At 43.1% G+C, this 17,879-nt stretch overlaps 1 protein-coding gene across 1 annotated transcript in view; it reads left to right on the forward strand.

Annotated features, from left to right (window-relative positions):
* Positions 1-17,879, forward strand: part of CHAT (choline O-acetyltransferase) — a 91,794-nt gene that overhangs the window by 45,325 nt on the left and 28,590 nt on the right. The window contains exons 8-12 of the mRNA XM_040438407.1: positions 1,230-1,330; positions 9,198-9,326; positions 12,227-12,349; positions 15,587-15,728; positions 16,502-16,564. Of these exons, the coding sequence (XP_040294341.1) occupies positions 1,230-1,330; positions 9,198-9,326; positions 12,227-12,349; positions 15,587-15,728; positions 16,502-16,564 (558 nt within the window). The remainder of the gene's footprint in view (positions 1-1,229; positions 1,331-9,197; positions 9,327-12,226; positions 12,350-15,586; positions 15,729-16,501; positions 16,565-17,879) is intronic.

Consider the following 17,879-nt stretch of genomic DNA (forward strand, 5'->3'; position numbering starts at 1 on the left):
TTAACATACAGATAATAGAAAATCAATCTGACAGCAAACAGATGTCCAAACTGTAACAAAAAGAGGAAATAAAGGTCCTGCAATCTCTGAAAAGCCTTCTGTACAAATAGCAATGATTGGGTCCCACCAAAGAAAGAGACAGTGAAACAGAGTAATAATAATGCAGGTTATGTTCTTTCATCATCAGACAATGAGTCTAATATAAAATATTAGACTGTAGAGCATCAATCTTCACTCTCAGGGAGAGGCACATACCCACACGATTTGTTCAGCAGCTCACCACACAAAATGATAGGCTCTATTTCTTGCAATACTTGTTAAATACATTTTGAGTGAGAATAAAAAATGAAATGAAGCTAAATACAACTGGACCCAAACAAAAGAGAAATAAATGACTGTCTATTAAAGGTTAAAGCATTTCTCACCTTATGTTTGACAGCTGATTAATTTTAGATCGTGGTACCACAGGGTCCCCCTTGATACCTAGAATGGGGAACCCTATTCCCCCTTCCACAGAGCCACAAGAGTGCAGCTAGAATGGAACGGTGTTGGAGCATTGATAATAGGTGGAAATTCACCCAGTTAAGCTTTATGCACATGACCGTAGATTTGGTCCACATGCGGAACCATTCATTTCAATAGGGCCACAAATGATACAGACAGCACACCGTATGCTCTCTCCATCCGTACTGAATGCCAGTTCTGCAGACAAGAATAGGCAGTTCTAAAAGAGGACAGGACATACCGATCCGTAAAATGCGGAAAGCACACAGCTGGTATCCGTGTTTTGCGGATCCACAATTGGTGGACCGCAAAAACGGCTACGGCTCTGTGAGCCCTTATCCTGATAAACTGAGACTCACTTGATCTGCAATTAACATCGACTATTTTGAATACTCCATATTTTCTATACGTATGTTTTTTCAGACCTATTGTGAACAAGTAGCATTCAGTAACAACTTCACATAATTAATATAATTAATTGGTGCGATCTGCAAAAGTAATTGAGGGTGCACAATACCCTAACCCTGTGATGGCTAACCTCCGACACTTCAGCTGTGGTAAAACTACAACTCCCAAGATGCACACTTGCTTGGCTGCACAGAAATGAATGGGGCATGCTTGGAGTTGTAGTTTCACCACAGCTGGTGTGCCGGAGGTTAGCCATCACTGCCCAAATGCTTTACCTAGACGGCTTACCACATTTATTTTCTTTTCTCATTTTTTAGTTTGTTGTGGGCAGAGATGGAGTTTGTGGAACCATATGTGAACATTCACCCTTTGATGGAATAGTCCTTGTACAGTGTACAGAACACCTGCTAAAATACATGTGAGTTCACACCATGCCAGGCTTTTTTCTTCTATAAGTGTAGATATTGCTATACTGTATGTTACACTGTCTTCTTCTTATTGAAATGTACTTGACATTTACTGGTTTCTATATTATTCTGTTGGTCCTCAGAATGTGGCTTCTTTCTGATGAGCTGTGGGAGCATGTTTTCCCGTTATGGACACTGCTCGTTTCACATATCGCACAGCATTATAATGATTTATAATGCTTTGTGTCTCTGCATTACCTGGTTCCGCATAATTATTCTGAAAGCAATATGTCAGTATAAGGCCTCATGTATGCGACAGTTGTTCTGGTCCGCATCCGAGCCGCAGTTTTTGCGGCTCGGTGCGGACCCATTCACTGGCTCTCATTCAGATGGAAGCAGTATGCAGAAGTTTTCTTCCTCTGGTCAAGTTTAACAATGAAGCAGTTGTCTGTGACATATAAAGTTAACATTTTTAGGTAAGTACATTTAAACTAACTATTAGACTGGGTTTCTAAATTCAGGCTTTTTGATGCCCAAATCAGAAGTGGATTCAAAAAGAGAAGTCCTCACTTTATTATCCATTCCTGCACAAAAACTGCATTGTGGCGAAAATAACCTTGCCACTAGGTTTTGGAGGGGCCTTTTTGCCAGCCTCTTGCCTCAGGATTATGGCCCATATACTAACATTGAAGGAAAAGATAGACCGGTCGGGTCAAATGCATGCGGTCGGTAAAATGTGACTTCCATGGAACCCCTGCTAGGATCTGGGTGATTTTTGTATATATTGTTCGCCCAGATCACAGCTATCCATTAATATGTATAATTTATGGGGATATGTGGGGTTTTGAGATGTTTTCTGTGTTTTGGGAAAAATTTGTGTTTTCTGCCTGTGAGTGATTAAGTTAATTGTGTTTGGTAATTGTATCACAGGCAGAGCCCATTGTATTTTGTTAATTGTGTCACAGGCGGGGGGGTTGTGTACAATTGCTGCGAGTGTTTTTACACTGTAAATGCATGTGATTGGCTAATGTAAAAACTGTCTCAGTCTTCCACAAGGTCCCTGGGGTGAGTGTCCCTTGCTGGAAGACCTGTATAAAAGGCTGACATGTAGCCCCATTAAAGGAAGTTCCTGTTTTACCCTCAACATAGAGGCTCGTCTCATGTGTGGGCGGAAAGGTTGCATTTACACTGGGGATTGCTATATGCTGTATACTCCCCTAGCTATAAACCCTGAGCACTTTTAAGAGCTTGTTCCTGCTCCGCTCGCTGAAGTAAAATAGGTTCACCCACTGGAGCCTGGAGCCTTGTCATAGGTCCAGGGTGGGTAGGAGACGGCGAGACCCCAACCAAGCTGCGGAAGTTCGTGGGGTCGGCAGTGCTTACAGTGTCAAGTGGAGTGTTTGGAGCCCTCGGGAAGCACTAGGAGCATCCATCAACGGAGGTACCCAGTCGGGGTGCCAGGAGATCCATTAGAGTGGTAGCAGCAGTGGAATGGCGTCCTAGTGCGAGAAGCACCTTGGAGACACTGTTCGTGGATGTTCAAAGTTGAGGGCAACGCTTGTCCCCGTACAGAGCCTCTGGCTACAGCAGTATGGAATCAGCTAGTTCCCAAACAGCGTTCCACTACGCTGGAGGGATTCAGAGGATGACCCAGACTGGAGGGATTCAGTCCGGAAAGGCGTCTGGCACGAGGCCCTGGAAGATGTACAGCGTCGGCGGGGCGAGAGTCTCCCCAGTAAGGAGCAGTGAGTGGCCCTGTGAATGCCCCTTCTGGGAGAGCAGCCCTTGGATGAGTGGGTGACAGAACTCGAGAACCTGGTATGGAAGGAGCTTTGGCTAGACGACGCCTACCAGGCACTCTGGTGGTACTTCATTTGGCACTCCTCCTGGATGGCTGAGCATGACAGACCCGAGGGTGAGGATTACGATGGCCCTGGTCTGTTGTTTGAGGCCTTCGCAGAACCAGAGTTCGGAAATGCTGGAGAGTCCCGGTTCTTGGATATCTATGACTACAGGGAGGGTATGCATGATTGGGCTACAGCGAGAGAGGTGAGACAAGACCCGGCATCTCTAGTGACAATGGAGTGGGAGATGGAGCAGGATTGCCAATACTTCCTCAGCTCAAGTCGGCCCCAACATACACTGCCGGAGAGCTGGGTGGCAGTCCCAGACCTACAACCCTACAGCTGGGAAGACCTGACTGAAGTATCCCCTGCTTCAGTACCAGTTGCGGAGGTAGGGGACCTCATAGACTGGTCCTAGTGGGAACCCCATATGGCAGGTGGAGATGGGACCGAGGTCTCTCCACTGGCCCTACAGGGATACTGGGCGGTCAGCCCAGATCCCCAACGGCAGTCGATCCACAACCGATCCTACCCCCAGATGCTCCTCTCCACAGCCGATCCACAACCAGATCCTGGGGGTAGGATTCCCTGACCCCATCCCAGTGGAAGAGCTGGAATCTGGGCAGAGCGCAGTCGGCCTCTGCCCTTCCCTATCCTCTTGTCCAGAGCCTGACTCCCCACAGGCTACCCTAGCTGATGCGCTGGCACCAGGGTAGAGTACCACTGCTCCCTGCCCACAAAGCAACCTCCACATCCTAGCCAGGGAGCAACACTGAGACCGGGAGTACCAGTTACCAACACAACCTTGGTGGACTCACTGGACAGAGACAGGCTATGAAATTCAACAGGTCCAGTACTTGGTTGTGGGTGGGCTGCCAGACTAACTCAGGTACCGACCGGCGTGAGGTCAGGTATCTGGTTAGTCTTCCCTGGGAGGGGGAGATGTGTGGCGAAAATAACCTCGCCACTGGGTTTTGGAGGGGCCTGTTTGCCAGCCTCTTGCCTCAGGATTATGGCCCATATACTAACTTTGAAGGAAAAGATAGACCGGCCACACAGCCTAAATCTGTGGAACTGTTTTGGGCAGGAAAGCCATGCTTGCGGTCGGTCAAATGTGACTTCCATGGAATTCGGGAACCCCTGCTCGCATCTGAGTGGTTTTTGGATATGTTGTTCGCCCAGATCAGAGCTATCCATGAGTGTATAATTTATGGGGATATGTGGGGTTTTGAGGTGTTTTCTGGAGCCCTTGGGAAGCACTAGGAGCATCCATCAACGGAGGAGATCTGTTACATGCATAAAAATACATTAATGGGGAAACCCAGCCTTAATGACTAATTGAATTTACCAGCGAAATCACAGGCTAGGTTTATACCTAGCAGTACATTATATGTCCAAAAATATGCACACATATGTTCAGTCACAGCCATTGCAAATAGGTGTATTTAGGGTCATTTATCAGACTGGTGTAAAGTAGAACTGGCTTAGTTGCCCACAGCAACCAATCAGATTCTACCTTTTATTTTCCAAAGGAGCTGTCAAAAATGAAAGGTGGATTCTGTTAGGTTGCTATGGGTAACTAAGCCAGATCTACTTTACACCGGTTTGATAAATGACCCCAATTAAGTCTACAGTACAGCATGCGGCCCGGGCATGGGATATGCATGCAGAATGCAGGTATTTGCTGGATAACACCTGTACTCGCCATATGAGTCAATAAAATGTACAGGTGCAACCAGCAATTATTGGTAATCCAGATGCGGATAATATGGCTCAGCCACACTGTGTATGGGCACCCTATCACACAGCCATACAATCTCCATAGACAAGCACAGTGTGGCATGATCATGATCAGAACAAACAATCCAGCTGCCACACAGAGCCAATATTCTGTCCATAGGTGGTGGCCAGTGGCCACAAAGTTTTAACAGTAATTCCTCACTTTTACTAGCAAAATCATGTGGACATTGATCACAACATGTGGGCATTAACTCAACCACGTTACTTTTATATTAAAGAGATCAAGCTCTGCAATGTGTGACACATACAGTAAGCATCACAGATCCTCGGGTAGATCACTGCTCTAGAGTTGACATCAGCACAAGAACTGTGGGCCACAAGCTTCATGAAAAGGGGTTTTCATGGTGGAGTAACTGTACACAAGCCTAAACTGTTGTCAAGCAGTATTATGTTTTAAAAATATATCTCCCAGTGGCTTAAAAGTAAAAAAAGAAGCCATACTGACTCTCACGTATCCTCTGCCGCTGCCACTTCCTATTCCCGGCTTGACACTCCAGAATGCCCACTCAGTCGATCACCGGCTGAGGCGGGACACCAATTACATGTACATCCTGTTTGGTACTATGCAATAAAGCATTGCACCTGGACGGTCAACATATAAAATATGGGCAGCATTGAGAAGATTAAAGTGGTTGTCCAGGATTTGAAAAACATGGCTGCTGTAGTCCAAACACAGCCCTACACCTTTCCATTGCTTGATTCTGGCATTGCATTGCAGCTCCACTGAAGTAGATGAGGCTCAGCTGTAATACCACACACAACCTGTGGACAGGGGTGGTGCTATTTTTGGAAGAAAGCAGACATTTTTTTCTACCCCTAGAGAATCGCTTTAATAAGCTCTTAATCATAGGTCATGTCTTAAAGCACCCATAATCCTGATAATGGGACAGCCTGATGAAACGGAAAGTGCTGCCAGCAGCTGAACCCCCACTGATTACTTTTATCAAGTCTAAGATACTATCGTTGTTTCTATCTTTGGCATACTATAAAAATTCTGTACTGTCCTTTTTTGTAATAAAGTGTTTTGCTCACAATATAATCTTGAATTTTACCTATTGCAGTAAAATCACTGTTCTTCATTTTCCATTGGAACCGCTGAATAATATTCCTTTGTAGTTCTACAGCATCATTTTACCCGACAGGATTAACAAACTTATCCTGGATAAAGCCCCCATAAGTCGCTCATAAATTCATGACACATAATGAGCAATCACAATAATAAATTAATATGGTATTACAGACTGAATGGCTTAAATTACAGCCTTGTAGGTTCTGCTGTTCATTTACCGTCTGGCAGAATAAGTGGTATTACACATATTCTCATCTGGAAATCTGCAATCTTTGTAAGTGGAAGACCAAATATAATGCTGCATTGAATCCCATGGTCTTCACAACATAGGTGCATCATTTCCACAATACCCGCTAAATGTCAGAGACACAATTTACTCAACTGCTTAAGTGAAGGAGTACAATAAAAAAAAAATAAAAGCTGTATGTTCCACATCACTTATAGCATATGAGAAACAGTATTAACTTAGGAGGTCATTAATGCAGTTTATGAAGAACCAAATGGTATCAAGTCGGAAATTACTTTTCATAAAAGGGAACCTGTCCCATTGGAAAAGCAGTCCATTCTGTAGGCAGCAAGTCAGGGAAGGAGGATACAGTGGGATGCGAAAGTTTGGGCAACCTTGTTAATCGTCATGATTTTCCTGTATAAATCGTTGGTTGTTACGATAAAAAATGTCAGTTAAATATATCATATAGGAGACACACACAGTGATATTTGAGAAGTGAAATGAAGCTTATTGGATTTACAGAAGGTGTGCTATAACTGTTTAAACAAAATTAGGCAGGTGCATAAATTTGGGTACCACAAAAAAGAAAGGAAATCAATATTTAGTAGATCCTCCTTTTGCAGAAATTACAGCCTCTAAACTCTTCCTGTAGGTTCCAATGAGAGTCTGGATTCTGGTTGAAGGTATTTTGGACCATTCCTCTTTACAAAACATCTTTAGTTCATTCAGTTTTGATGGCTTCCGAGCATGGACAGCTCTCTTTAAGTCACACCACAGATTTTCAATTATATTTAGGTCTGGGGACTGAGATGGCCATTCCAGAACGTTGTACTTGTTCCTCTGCATAAATGCCTTAGTGGATTTTGAGCAGAGTTTAGGGTCGTTGTCTTGTTGGAAGATCCAGCCCCGGCGCAGCTTCAGCTTTGTCACATTGTGGACATTGGACATTTGTGGACATTGGTCTCCAGAATCTGCTAATACAGAGTGGAATCCATGCGTCCCTCAACTTTGACAAGATTCCCAGTCCCTGCACTGGCCACACAGCCCCACAGCATGATGGAACCACCACCATATTTTACTGTAGGTAGCAGGTGTTTTTCTTGGAATGCTGTGTTCTTTTTCCTCCATGCATAACGCCCCTTGTTATGGCCAAATAACTCAATTTTAGTTTCATCAGTCCACAGCACCTTATTCAAAAATGAAGCTGGCTTGTCAAAATGTGCTTTAGGCCACCTCAAGCGGCACTTTTTGTGCTGTGGGCAGAGAAAAGGCTTCCTCTGCATCACTCTCGCATACAGCATCTCCTTGTGTAAAGTGCGCCGAATGGTTGAACGATGCACAGTGACTCCATCTGCAGCAAGATGATGTTGTAGGTCTTTGGTGCTGGTCTGTGGGTTGACTCTGACTGTTCTCACCATTCGTCGCTTCTGTCTATCCGAGATTTTTCTTGGTGTGCCACTTCGAGCCTTAACTTGAAATGAGCCTGTGGTCTTCCATTTCCTCAATATGTTCCTAACTGTGGAAACAGACAGCTGAAATCTCTGAGACAGCTTTCTGTATCCTTCCCCTAAACCATGATGGTGAACAATCTTTGTCTTTAGGTCATTTGAGAGTTGTTTTGAGACCCCTATGTTGCTACTCTTCAGAGAAAATTAAAAGAGGAGGGAAACTTACAATTGACCCCCTTAAATACTCTTTCTTATAATTGTATTCACCTGTGTATGTAGGTCAGGGGTCACTGAGCTTACCAAGCCAATTTGAGTTCCAATAATTAGTTCTAAAGGTTTTGGAATCAATAAAATGACAACAGTGCCCAAATTTATGCACCTGCCTAATTTTGTTTAAACAATTATAGCACACTTTCTGTAAATCCAATAAACTTCATTTCACTTCTCAAATATCACTTTGTGTGTCTCCTATATGATATATTTAACTGACATTTTTTATCATAACAACCAACGATTTATACAGAAAAATCATGATGATTAACAAGGTTGCCCAAACTTTCGCATCCCACTGTATATAGTTTTGTGAGAAAAGGTTCAGCATAATTTGAAATTCATTGAGCTAAAGGTCCTTTTACATGGACTGATCATCAGGCAGATTATCAGGAATGAAGCAGCTACACAGGAACCATGATTTTAAATGCTGGCAGAACAATATGATCGCCCAATGAAGGAGAGTTTGCTGGTTCATCAGGTGATCTCCGACACCTTTTACACAGGCCAATTATCAGGAATGATCATTTATACAAATGCTCATCCCCCAGTAATCTGCCTGATTATCGGTCCCTGTAAAAAGACCTTAAACCTCAAATTATTCTGGGCTTAGGAGACCAGTGGACAGTCGTAATCTGTGAGTGACAGCTATCACTGTATGCACACTCCTACAAGAAAGGTTATGGTCAACGACTGCTCACTGGACCCGTAAGCACAGAATGAACATAGGGTTTGATCAATAAATTACAACTTAAACTTAGGGTCCATTCACACGTCCGTTGTTTCTTTCCTGATCTGTTCCGTTTTTTGCGGAACAGATCTGGACCAGATCTGGACCCATTCATTTTCAATGGGTCCTGAAAAAAAATCAGACATTGAGCTGTCCAATTTTTTTCAGGACCCATTGAAAATGAATGGGTCCAGATCTGGTCCAGATCTGTTCCGCAAAAAACTGAACAGATCAGGAAAGAAACAACGGACGTGTGAATGGACCCGCACGGTAGTTACGGATCCAGCAGGCTATTACCCTGCTGGAACTATTAACGCCAGTGTGAATCAGTTCTAAGGTGAAATTATACAGATTTTTAGGATAAGATATCTTGTATTACTGTTTATGGCTCTGGTTTGGGTGTCTGTTATTTTTGCCCGTTCCTTGTGTCATTTTGGTAAAAAGTCTAGTAAAACCCTAATAAATCTCTCCTTTTCTGAAATTTTCAGGAAAAACAGTCCCAAAAAACTAGTAAGGGCAGACTCTGTGAGTGAACTCCCTGCACCTAGAAGGCTTAGGTGGAAATGCTCCCCAGAAATTCAGGGCCACTTAGCATCATCAGCTGAAAAACTTCAAAGGTATGTACTGTATAGCTATGATAGACAAGATTTATTGATTATCCTCATATATCTGCCACCAGCACCAACTCTAACTGACAGTAATAGAGAGATAGAGGGCTAGAGAATTAAGTGATATTATTATATATATTTTTTTAATACTACAAAGGTTCATAAAAAACTGATCACCTCTGCGGACATGTTTAATCTGCTTCAACGTTGAGTTGCATTTTAAATATATTGCACTACTTGGCCTGTCCATAAGTTATCACATGTACAGACACAGCCATGCTATTAAAGCTTGTCAAAGACATTTGGAGGTGGTAGTACTGCCTTCCCATCAGGCTTCCCATACGCCAGGATTCAGCAACCTTCGGCACTCCAACTGTTCTGAAACTACAACTCCCAGAATCCTTCTTTCATCCTCCCAGCCAAGTGTGCATGCTGGAATTGTAGTTTCACATCAGCTAGAGTGCCATTGCTAATCTCTGCCATTCACCATGTATGTTTTAGTGAAACCAGAGGAACACAATGTACAAAATATACAAGAAATGTTAAAGGGCATCTGTCAGCATATTTGTACCTATGAAACTAGTTGATCTGTTACATGTGCACTTGGCAGCTGAAGACATCTGTGATGGTCCCCTGTTCATATATATTGAGAAAAATTATGTTTAATGACCCTCTAGGAGCAACGAGGGCGTTGCCATTACTCCCTAGAGGCTCTGCTCTCTCTACAGCTACCACACCCTCTGAACTTTGATTGACTTTAGGAGAAGTCAGGGCCAGGCGTGATGATGTTTTCCCTGCCTGGCCCTGTTAATCACAGCACAGAGGGTGCGGCAGTTGCAGAGAAAGCAGAGCCTCTAGGAGTAATAGCAACGCCCCCATTGTTCCTAGAGGTTCATTTGCATATATAAAAATTCAATTTTTCTCAGCATTGTGGACACATATGAACATGGGACCAACACAGATGCCTTCAGCTGCCAAGCACACATGTAACAGGTCAGCCAGTTTCATAGGTACAAGTCTACTGACAGATGCCTTTTAATAATCCTGGTGATCATGTGACTGATTGCTGGGTATACACAGATCACAGAGTCAGCAATGATTAAATACAGTCCTGATCAAAAGTTTAAGACTACTTGAAAAATGGCAAAAAATCTTATTTTGCATGGCTGGATCTTAACAAGGTTCCAAGTAGAGTTTTAACATGCAACAAGAAGAAATGGGAGAGAGACAAAACATTTTTTGAGCATTCAATTTAATGAAAACAACGAATAAACTGAAACAGGCTGTTTTTCAGCTGATCAAAAGTTTAGGACCACACCTCCAAAAAAAAAAACTAAACCCCCCAAAAACAGAAATCCAACTTCCAAACATGAACTTAGTAATGAGTAGCTCCGCCGTTATTGTTTATCACTTCCAAAATCCGTTTCGGCATGCTTGATGCAAGCGTTTCCATTAGGTGATTGGGAACATTTCTCCAAGTGGTGAAGACGGCCGCACGAAGGCCATCTACTGTCTGGAACTGTTGTCCATTTTTGTAAACTTCCCTTGCCATCCATCCCCAAAGGTTCTCAATTAGATTTAGATCAGGGGAACACGCACGATGGGCCAAAAGAGTGATGTTATTCTCCTGGAAGAAGTTCCTTGTCCTGCGTGCATTGTGTACTGTAGCATTGTCCTGTTAAAAAACCCAGTCGTTACCACACAGACGAGGGCCCTCAGTCATGAGGAATGCTCTCTGCAACATCTGGATATAGCCAGCGGCCGTTTGACGCCCCTGCACTTCCTGAAGCTCCATTGTTCCACTGAAGGAAAAAGCACCCCAGACCATTATGGCGCCCCCTCCACTGTGGCGCATAGAAAACATCTCAGGTGGGATCTGCTTGTCATGCCAGTAACGTTGGAAACCATCAGGACCATCGAGGTAAAAAAAATTCTCATCAGAGAATAAAACTTTCTTCCACCTTTGAATGTCCCATGTTTGGTGCTCTCTTGCAAAGTCCAAACGAGCAGTTCTGTGGCGTTCAAGGAGACGAGGTCTTTGAAGAGGTTTTTTGTTTTTGAAGCCCTTCAGTCTCAGATTCCGTCTGATGGTTATGGGGCTGCAGTCAGCACCAGTAAGGGCCTTAATTTGGGTCGAGGATCGTCCAGTGTCTTGACGGATGGCCAATTGGATCCTCCGGCTCAGTGCTGATGAAATTTTTTTGGGTCTTCCACTTGACTTTTTTGTTCCATAACTCTCAGGATCATTTAAGAAATTCCAAATGACTGTCTTACTGCGTCCCACCTCAGCAGTGATGGCGCGCTGTGAGAGACCCTGCTTATTCAGTTCAACAACCCGACCACGTTCAAAAAGGGAGAGTTTTTTTGCCTTTGCCATCACAACGTGTGACTACCTGACAGAAAATGACGATGAATCCACATCTTTGCACAGATTTGGCCTTTTAAAGGCATGTGGTCCTAAAATTTGGATCAGCTGAAAAACAGCCTATTTCAGTGTAATCGTTATTTTCAATTAATTGAATGCTCAAAAAATGTTTTGTCTCACTCTCATTTCTTCTTGTTGCATGTTGAAGCTCTACTTGGAACCTTGTTAAGATCCAACAATGCAAAATATGATTTTTTGCAATTTTTCAAGTGGTCTTAAACTTTTGATCAGGACTGTATAATATTCTCTATGCAGTTCTGCAGTGCCGTAAACAAGCCCTTAACTGGTGCTGTGAAAACAAACTCATTTATTGAGGTCAACATTTGTTTTTCTTCTGAATTTGGGCAGAATTTTTTTAAAGGGTTCATAAATTAGGTTGAATTTTGAGGGTAACATGTGCCAACAAGCTATGCAAGTGGAATAGGTGATGTACGGTAGTTCTAAGTTTGTGTACATAAGCCATATTTTATTTGTCTTTTTACAGGATAGTGAATAATCTTGATTTCACAGTCTATAGATTCAAAGGTTATGGAAAAGAGTTTATAAAAATGCAGAAGATGAGCCCGGATGCTTTTATTCAGCTTTCTCTACAGTTAGCATTTTATAGGTAAGTAAAAAGTATCTTTAAATGGAATCTGTTACCAGCGTCCTCCCTATGGGACTGTCTGCATAGACACATAGCTGTGGTTCACATGCCCATGTCCATGCAAATAGCTGGATAGGGAGGTCACCGGTGAAAGATTCCCTTGAGAAATATCAGCTCACAATACAAGAAGTCTTATGTAAAGTATTCTGGGTTTACTAGAATTAGCTTATATCAAGCAGCCACATTATTGCAAAAATACATGATTTGGACCTATATATCATGCATAAGGGAAATAAATTTGCTGACATTTGTAGACTATAAGTGGTCAGAGGGTTTGCAATTAGTAATAGCAGCCTTTGGCTACATGCACACGACCGTTGTGCGTTTTGTGGTCCACAAATCGCGGATCCAAAAAACACGGATGGCGTCCATTTGCATTCCGCAATTTGCGGAACAGCACAGACAGCCTGTAATATAACTGCTTATTCTTGTGCGCAAAGCGCGGACAAGAATTGGACAGGTTATATTGTTTTTGCGGACCACGGAAAGGAGTAACGGATCCGGACAGCACACGGAGTGCTGTCCGCATCTTTTGTGGCCCCATTGAAGTGAATGGGTCCGCATCCGAGCAGCCAAAACTGCAGCTCGGATGCGGACCAAAATGGTCATGTGCATGAGGCCTTTCTAACAGACTTGAACTTGGATGAAATGGACCTGACGAGGGCATCCAAGGAATATGATCCTGCAGAAATGTGGGCATAACCAGCTCAACCAAACATGGATTAGGTAGACTGGGGCAGAGCCCTTTTTCTGTTTTTAAAAATGAAAGGTGTTGCTGCAATGGGTGTAGAACCACTGTATCAACCAATAGATTTGAGCTTGGGCTAAACCTAAGTGTGTTATCCTGGCAATCTGCTGGTATTCATAATATAACAAAAACAAAGACAGGTGCACTCTGCGGTCTTACTAAGGCTACTTTCACACTTGTGGCAGGACAGATCCGACAGGCTGTTCACCATGTCGGATCCATCCTGCGGCTATTTCGCCGTGCCGCCGGACCGCCGCTCCGTCCCCATTGACTATAATGGGGACGGGGGCGGAGTTCCGGCGCAGCACGGCAGTGCACGGCGAAAGGCCACTGGACTAAAATTACTGACTATCAATGGGGACGGAGCAGCGGTCCGGCGGCACGGCAAAATAGCCGCAGGACGGATCCGACATGGTGAACAGCATGTCGGATCTGTCCTGCCGCAAATGTGAAAGTACCCTAATCCTCATACTGGTGTAAAATTGAGAAATTAGCCAACATATCCTGCTTGGAGGACATGTCTGCTGGTATTCACCCTTAAAACACCTGTAGAGGGATCGGGTTTTTTATGCAAAGGAACGACCAGGCTGCTACTTCCTAGAATAGTCTATGTATGATTGACAGCTGACCCACTGTTGTCAGAGGACAGGACAGGCAGAGTATTTGCTATATGATAAATGGTACTAGGTCAAGGCAGGCATGAAAGAGTCAACACAGAGGTTAGGTAAAGGTCAGGTTAGGCAGCAGAGGGCCAGAATCCAGTAAACGGATAGAGAATCAGTACACAGGCAGACAGCAGAATATAGCACACCTTTGCAGGGAACTAGCAAGCTAGACAACCTATTGCTAAGGCACCTTCCACGCAGCACTGCACCATGTGAACAGGTGTGAAACTCACCTTATCACATACTCTCAGGAACTCCAACTGAGCGGAGGTAGGAATTTATACACCCTTAGGGTGCATTCACACATCCGTATGTGTTTTGCAAAACAAGGATACCGGCAATGTGCATTCCGTATTTTGCGGAGCGCACATCACCGACACTTTCATAAAAATTCCTTTTCTTGTCCGCAATTGCGGACAAGAATAGGACATGTTCTATTTTTTAGCGGAACGGAAGTGCCGATACGGAAGTGCCGATACGGAAGTGCGGATCCGCAAATGGGGATAGCTCATTTTGGCCGGCCCCATTGAAAATTAATGGGTCCGCACCTGTTCCGCAAAATTGCGGTCCGCAAAAAATACAGATGACATCCGTGTGCATTACGTATTTTGCGGAACGGAAATGCTGGCCCCTAATAGAACAGTATTATCCTTGTCCGTAATGCGGACAATAATAGGACATGTTCTATTTTTTTGCAGAACGGAAATACGGAAACGGAATGCACATGGAGTACCTTTCAAAAAAAAACAGAATGGAAGCAGAATGAAAATACATTCGTGTGCAAGAGGCCTTTTACAGACTCCTGCTAATTAAAAACACCTGGGCCAAATGGGGAGGAGTGCTGATGCCAGAGGGGGATAAAGCAAAGATTCTACAAAACATGTAAAATATAAGAGTGAAACTGGATCGCACATCCTCAATACTATGCTTTTATCTAATAACTGTTTCTCATCAATTTTCAGTGCAATTTATCGTATACCTACCCCTATGCTGCATGCTGTACATGAGGCATTAGTATACAATTTGATCAAAAAGCATAGGCCCACTCACCACAACAATGTTGCCTCTTTGAATGGGAACCTACTCTAAATTTGGCGCAGTGCTGCGCAGTGACCACCGGCAGGAGGTAGGAATTTATATGGTGCAGTGCTGCGTGGCGGCCATTGCTGCTTTGATGCTGTGCTGTTGGGTTGGTGGGGCCCAGTGCCAGGATGGTTTTGCCAGACAGCGGGGGCACTGTTTGACTGCTGGGTCCCGCTGCCTTCCGGTGCGGTGTTGCGGTGCCGGTGGTCGCCGCGCAGCGCTGCGCCGAATTTAGAGTAGGTTACCATTCAAAGAGGCAACCTTGTTGTGGTGAGTGGGCCTATGCTTTTTGATCAAATTGTATACTAATGCCTCATGTACAGCATGCAGCATAGGGGTAGGTATACGATAAATTGCGATGAGAAGCGATATTATTTATGCTGAAAAGCAGTTATTAGATAAAAGCATAGTATTGAGGATGTGCGATCCAGTTTCACTCTTATATTTTACACACAGCAATTAGATGATTGCTATGGGGCTTGCATATTGAAAGGGGGTGTCTCTGATGAGACATCCTCTTTAACTAAATGAAGATATGATGCTTGTGGTATAAAAGCATGCAAATATACAGGCTACATTTTTGTACAATGTTATATTGTACCACGTAAATATAATAGAAGTGATTATGTTGAGTAAACAGCAATGCTGGAAACGGATAACGTGTTCACCTTGTATTGTTTTTTCTTATTCCCCTCGATGTAGATGCCACAGAAAGCTTGTCCCAACATATGAGAGTGCCTCTATTCGCCGCTTTCGAATGGGGAGAGTAGACAACATAAGATCATCCACTGCGGAAGCTTTGGCATTTGTAAAGGCAGTGGTGGATGGTAAAGCTACAATACCAGTAAGTTCACTTCTGAATTCAAAACCATGTACACTCCACACACTAAAAAAGTGCTCAAATGCAGAAAAATGTGAAATGGCTAAATGCTTAATATTAATAGTGGGGCCCCTTATATGACTTACCTGTGCTCTAATAGGCCACATGAAGGCATCTTGTCGAGTTGAAAAAAAAAAAACTTTAATGGGGTTTTCCAAGATTTTTATACTGATGACCTATCCTCTCGTGAGCACTGCGGCCTTCTCACTGCTTTCCCTAGGCCATGTTCATGTATCACGTGGCCTAGGAGCATCTCAGCCCCTTTCAAGTAAAAGGGGTTGAGCACAATACCAAGCACAGCCGCTATACAATATACAGCGCTGTTCTTGGTAAGCTGCAAGAAGGCAGCGCCGCTCACAGGAGTGCCGATGCCTTCTCAAAACAGCTGATCCGCGGGGGTCCTGGGTGTCAGACCACCACCGATCAGAAAACGATGACCTATCCAGAGTATAGATCATCAGTTCAAAAATCCTGGAAAATCCTTTAACATAGACATTATACATTATACACTAAAGGCACATAGGCCTATCTGCTCGACGCGTTTCTTCAGCTGCTATTGTCATGCAGCTTTTAGTCATCAGGAGCAAAACTGGAAGCTTAACAATAGACAAACAATAGTGCTGCACGCTCTCATGTTGGGACGGCCATGAAAAGGGCCTTAAACAATAAAGATGGTTTTAGTAAATTGTACTGTACAGCATGGTGACATTAATCACATTGTATTTTTCTATTAACAGGATTCTGAGAAAATGGAATATCTTAGAAATGCTATTGCGGCCCAGACAAATTACACTATTTTGGTACGTAATAATCACAAAGTACATTTAAATATAAGAAATGCTTCTGGATGCAGCACAATATAGAAACGTGCAATATTATATCATTACTATGACATGTTATATTACCGCAAAGGCCATCTGTCCATGTAAGTAACAAAATATGTGATATGATATTGTCTCCAGCCAAATCCCCCCATGTAGTGCTATTTGTTCAGATTTATGAGAGAATAAATCCAATATGGACCCTTGATATTCTATTCCAAATAGTTTGGGTAAATGCAGGGCATCGTACAGTAAAATATTACTTGTTTTAAGATTCCCATATGACATGGCATTGATAAATGCTACAAAATGTCAGTGTTCTCAAGAATGTTTATACTGAGGCAACATGACATTTAATTTAGCCTATTAACCAATTTCCATTAATGAGGTTGAATGGAACTGAAAGTGACAGACCACAATTCTGTTTTGGGGGCTTAGAGTTCTCAGATTTTATTGCACTTTGTGTATCAAATGAAATTAAATCGTTGAATAAAAAAATTCAATCTTACTATAGATGGCAGATTTTTTGCTAGATCTTACTGATTTCAATGTTAGACCGAGTTCACGTCACCATTTATTTTTCTGTTCTTCTGATTTGTCAGAAGAACAGAAACATAAAGAGAAAAACAATCCTGTATTTTAGGCATCCCATTAGATCTCAGACACAAATGGGTAAAAAGGATGCCAAATATGCATAAATGAGCACAACAGATGCTTAAAATATAGGAGGAGTTTTTTCTTTATTTTTCTGTTCTTCTCACAAATCCGAAGAACGGATAAATAAACGGTGATGTGAACCCGACCTAATCTGCCAATAATTTATTGTCTATTCAGTTTGTTGCAGTCCATCCTTCTTAAATACAAGCGCTATGGCTCTCAAGTACAAATGCAGCCGAGAAAAACTTGATGGTTAACGCATTAAGTAAAAAATGGGAAGAAAATGTTAACTGACTTTTCAATGGATTTCAATAGCTTTTGGCACGAGATAAGTGAGATAACACTGTGCCACTTGTTATCAGAGTCAGTTTTAGCTCGTCTTCATCTGTATACAGTTATTTGGATGACCACTGGCAGAAGATTAACATTTCTTGTTAATTACCCAAATCCAAACTACATCGATTAGTGTGTATAAAAGGATACAATGTATTAACCCCCTTCCTGACCAGCGATGTACTTTAAAGATGGCGCCCACTCCTGAGTGGAGCGGGCGCCATAGTCATGGGGTGCCTGCTGTTTCATACAGTAGACGCCTGCAGCTCATGTCCGCGACCAGAGATAATACAATCATGACCAC

This window comes from Bufo bufo, chromosome 6, assembly GCF_905171765.1.
Source record: "Bufo bufo chromosome 6, aBufBuf1.1, whole genome shotgun sequence".
NCBI lineage: Eukaryota > Metazoa > Chordata > Amphibia > Anura > Bufonidae > Bufo > Bufo bufo.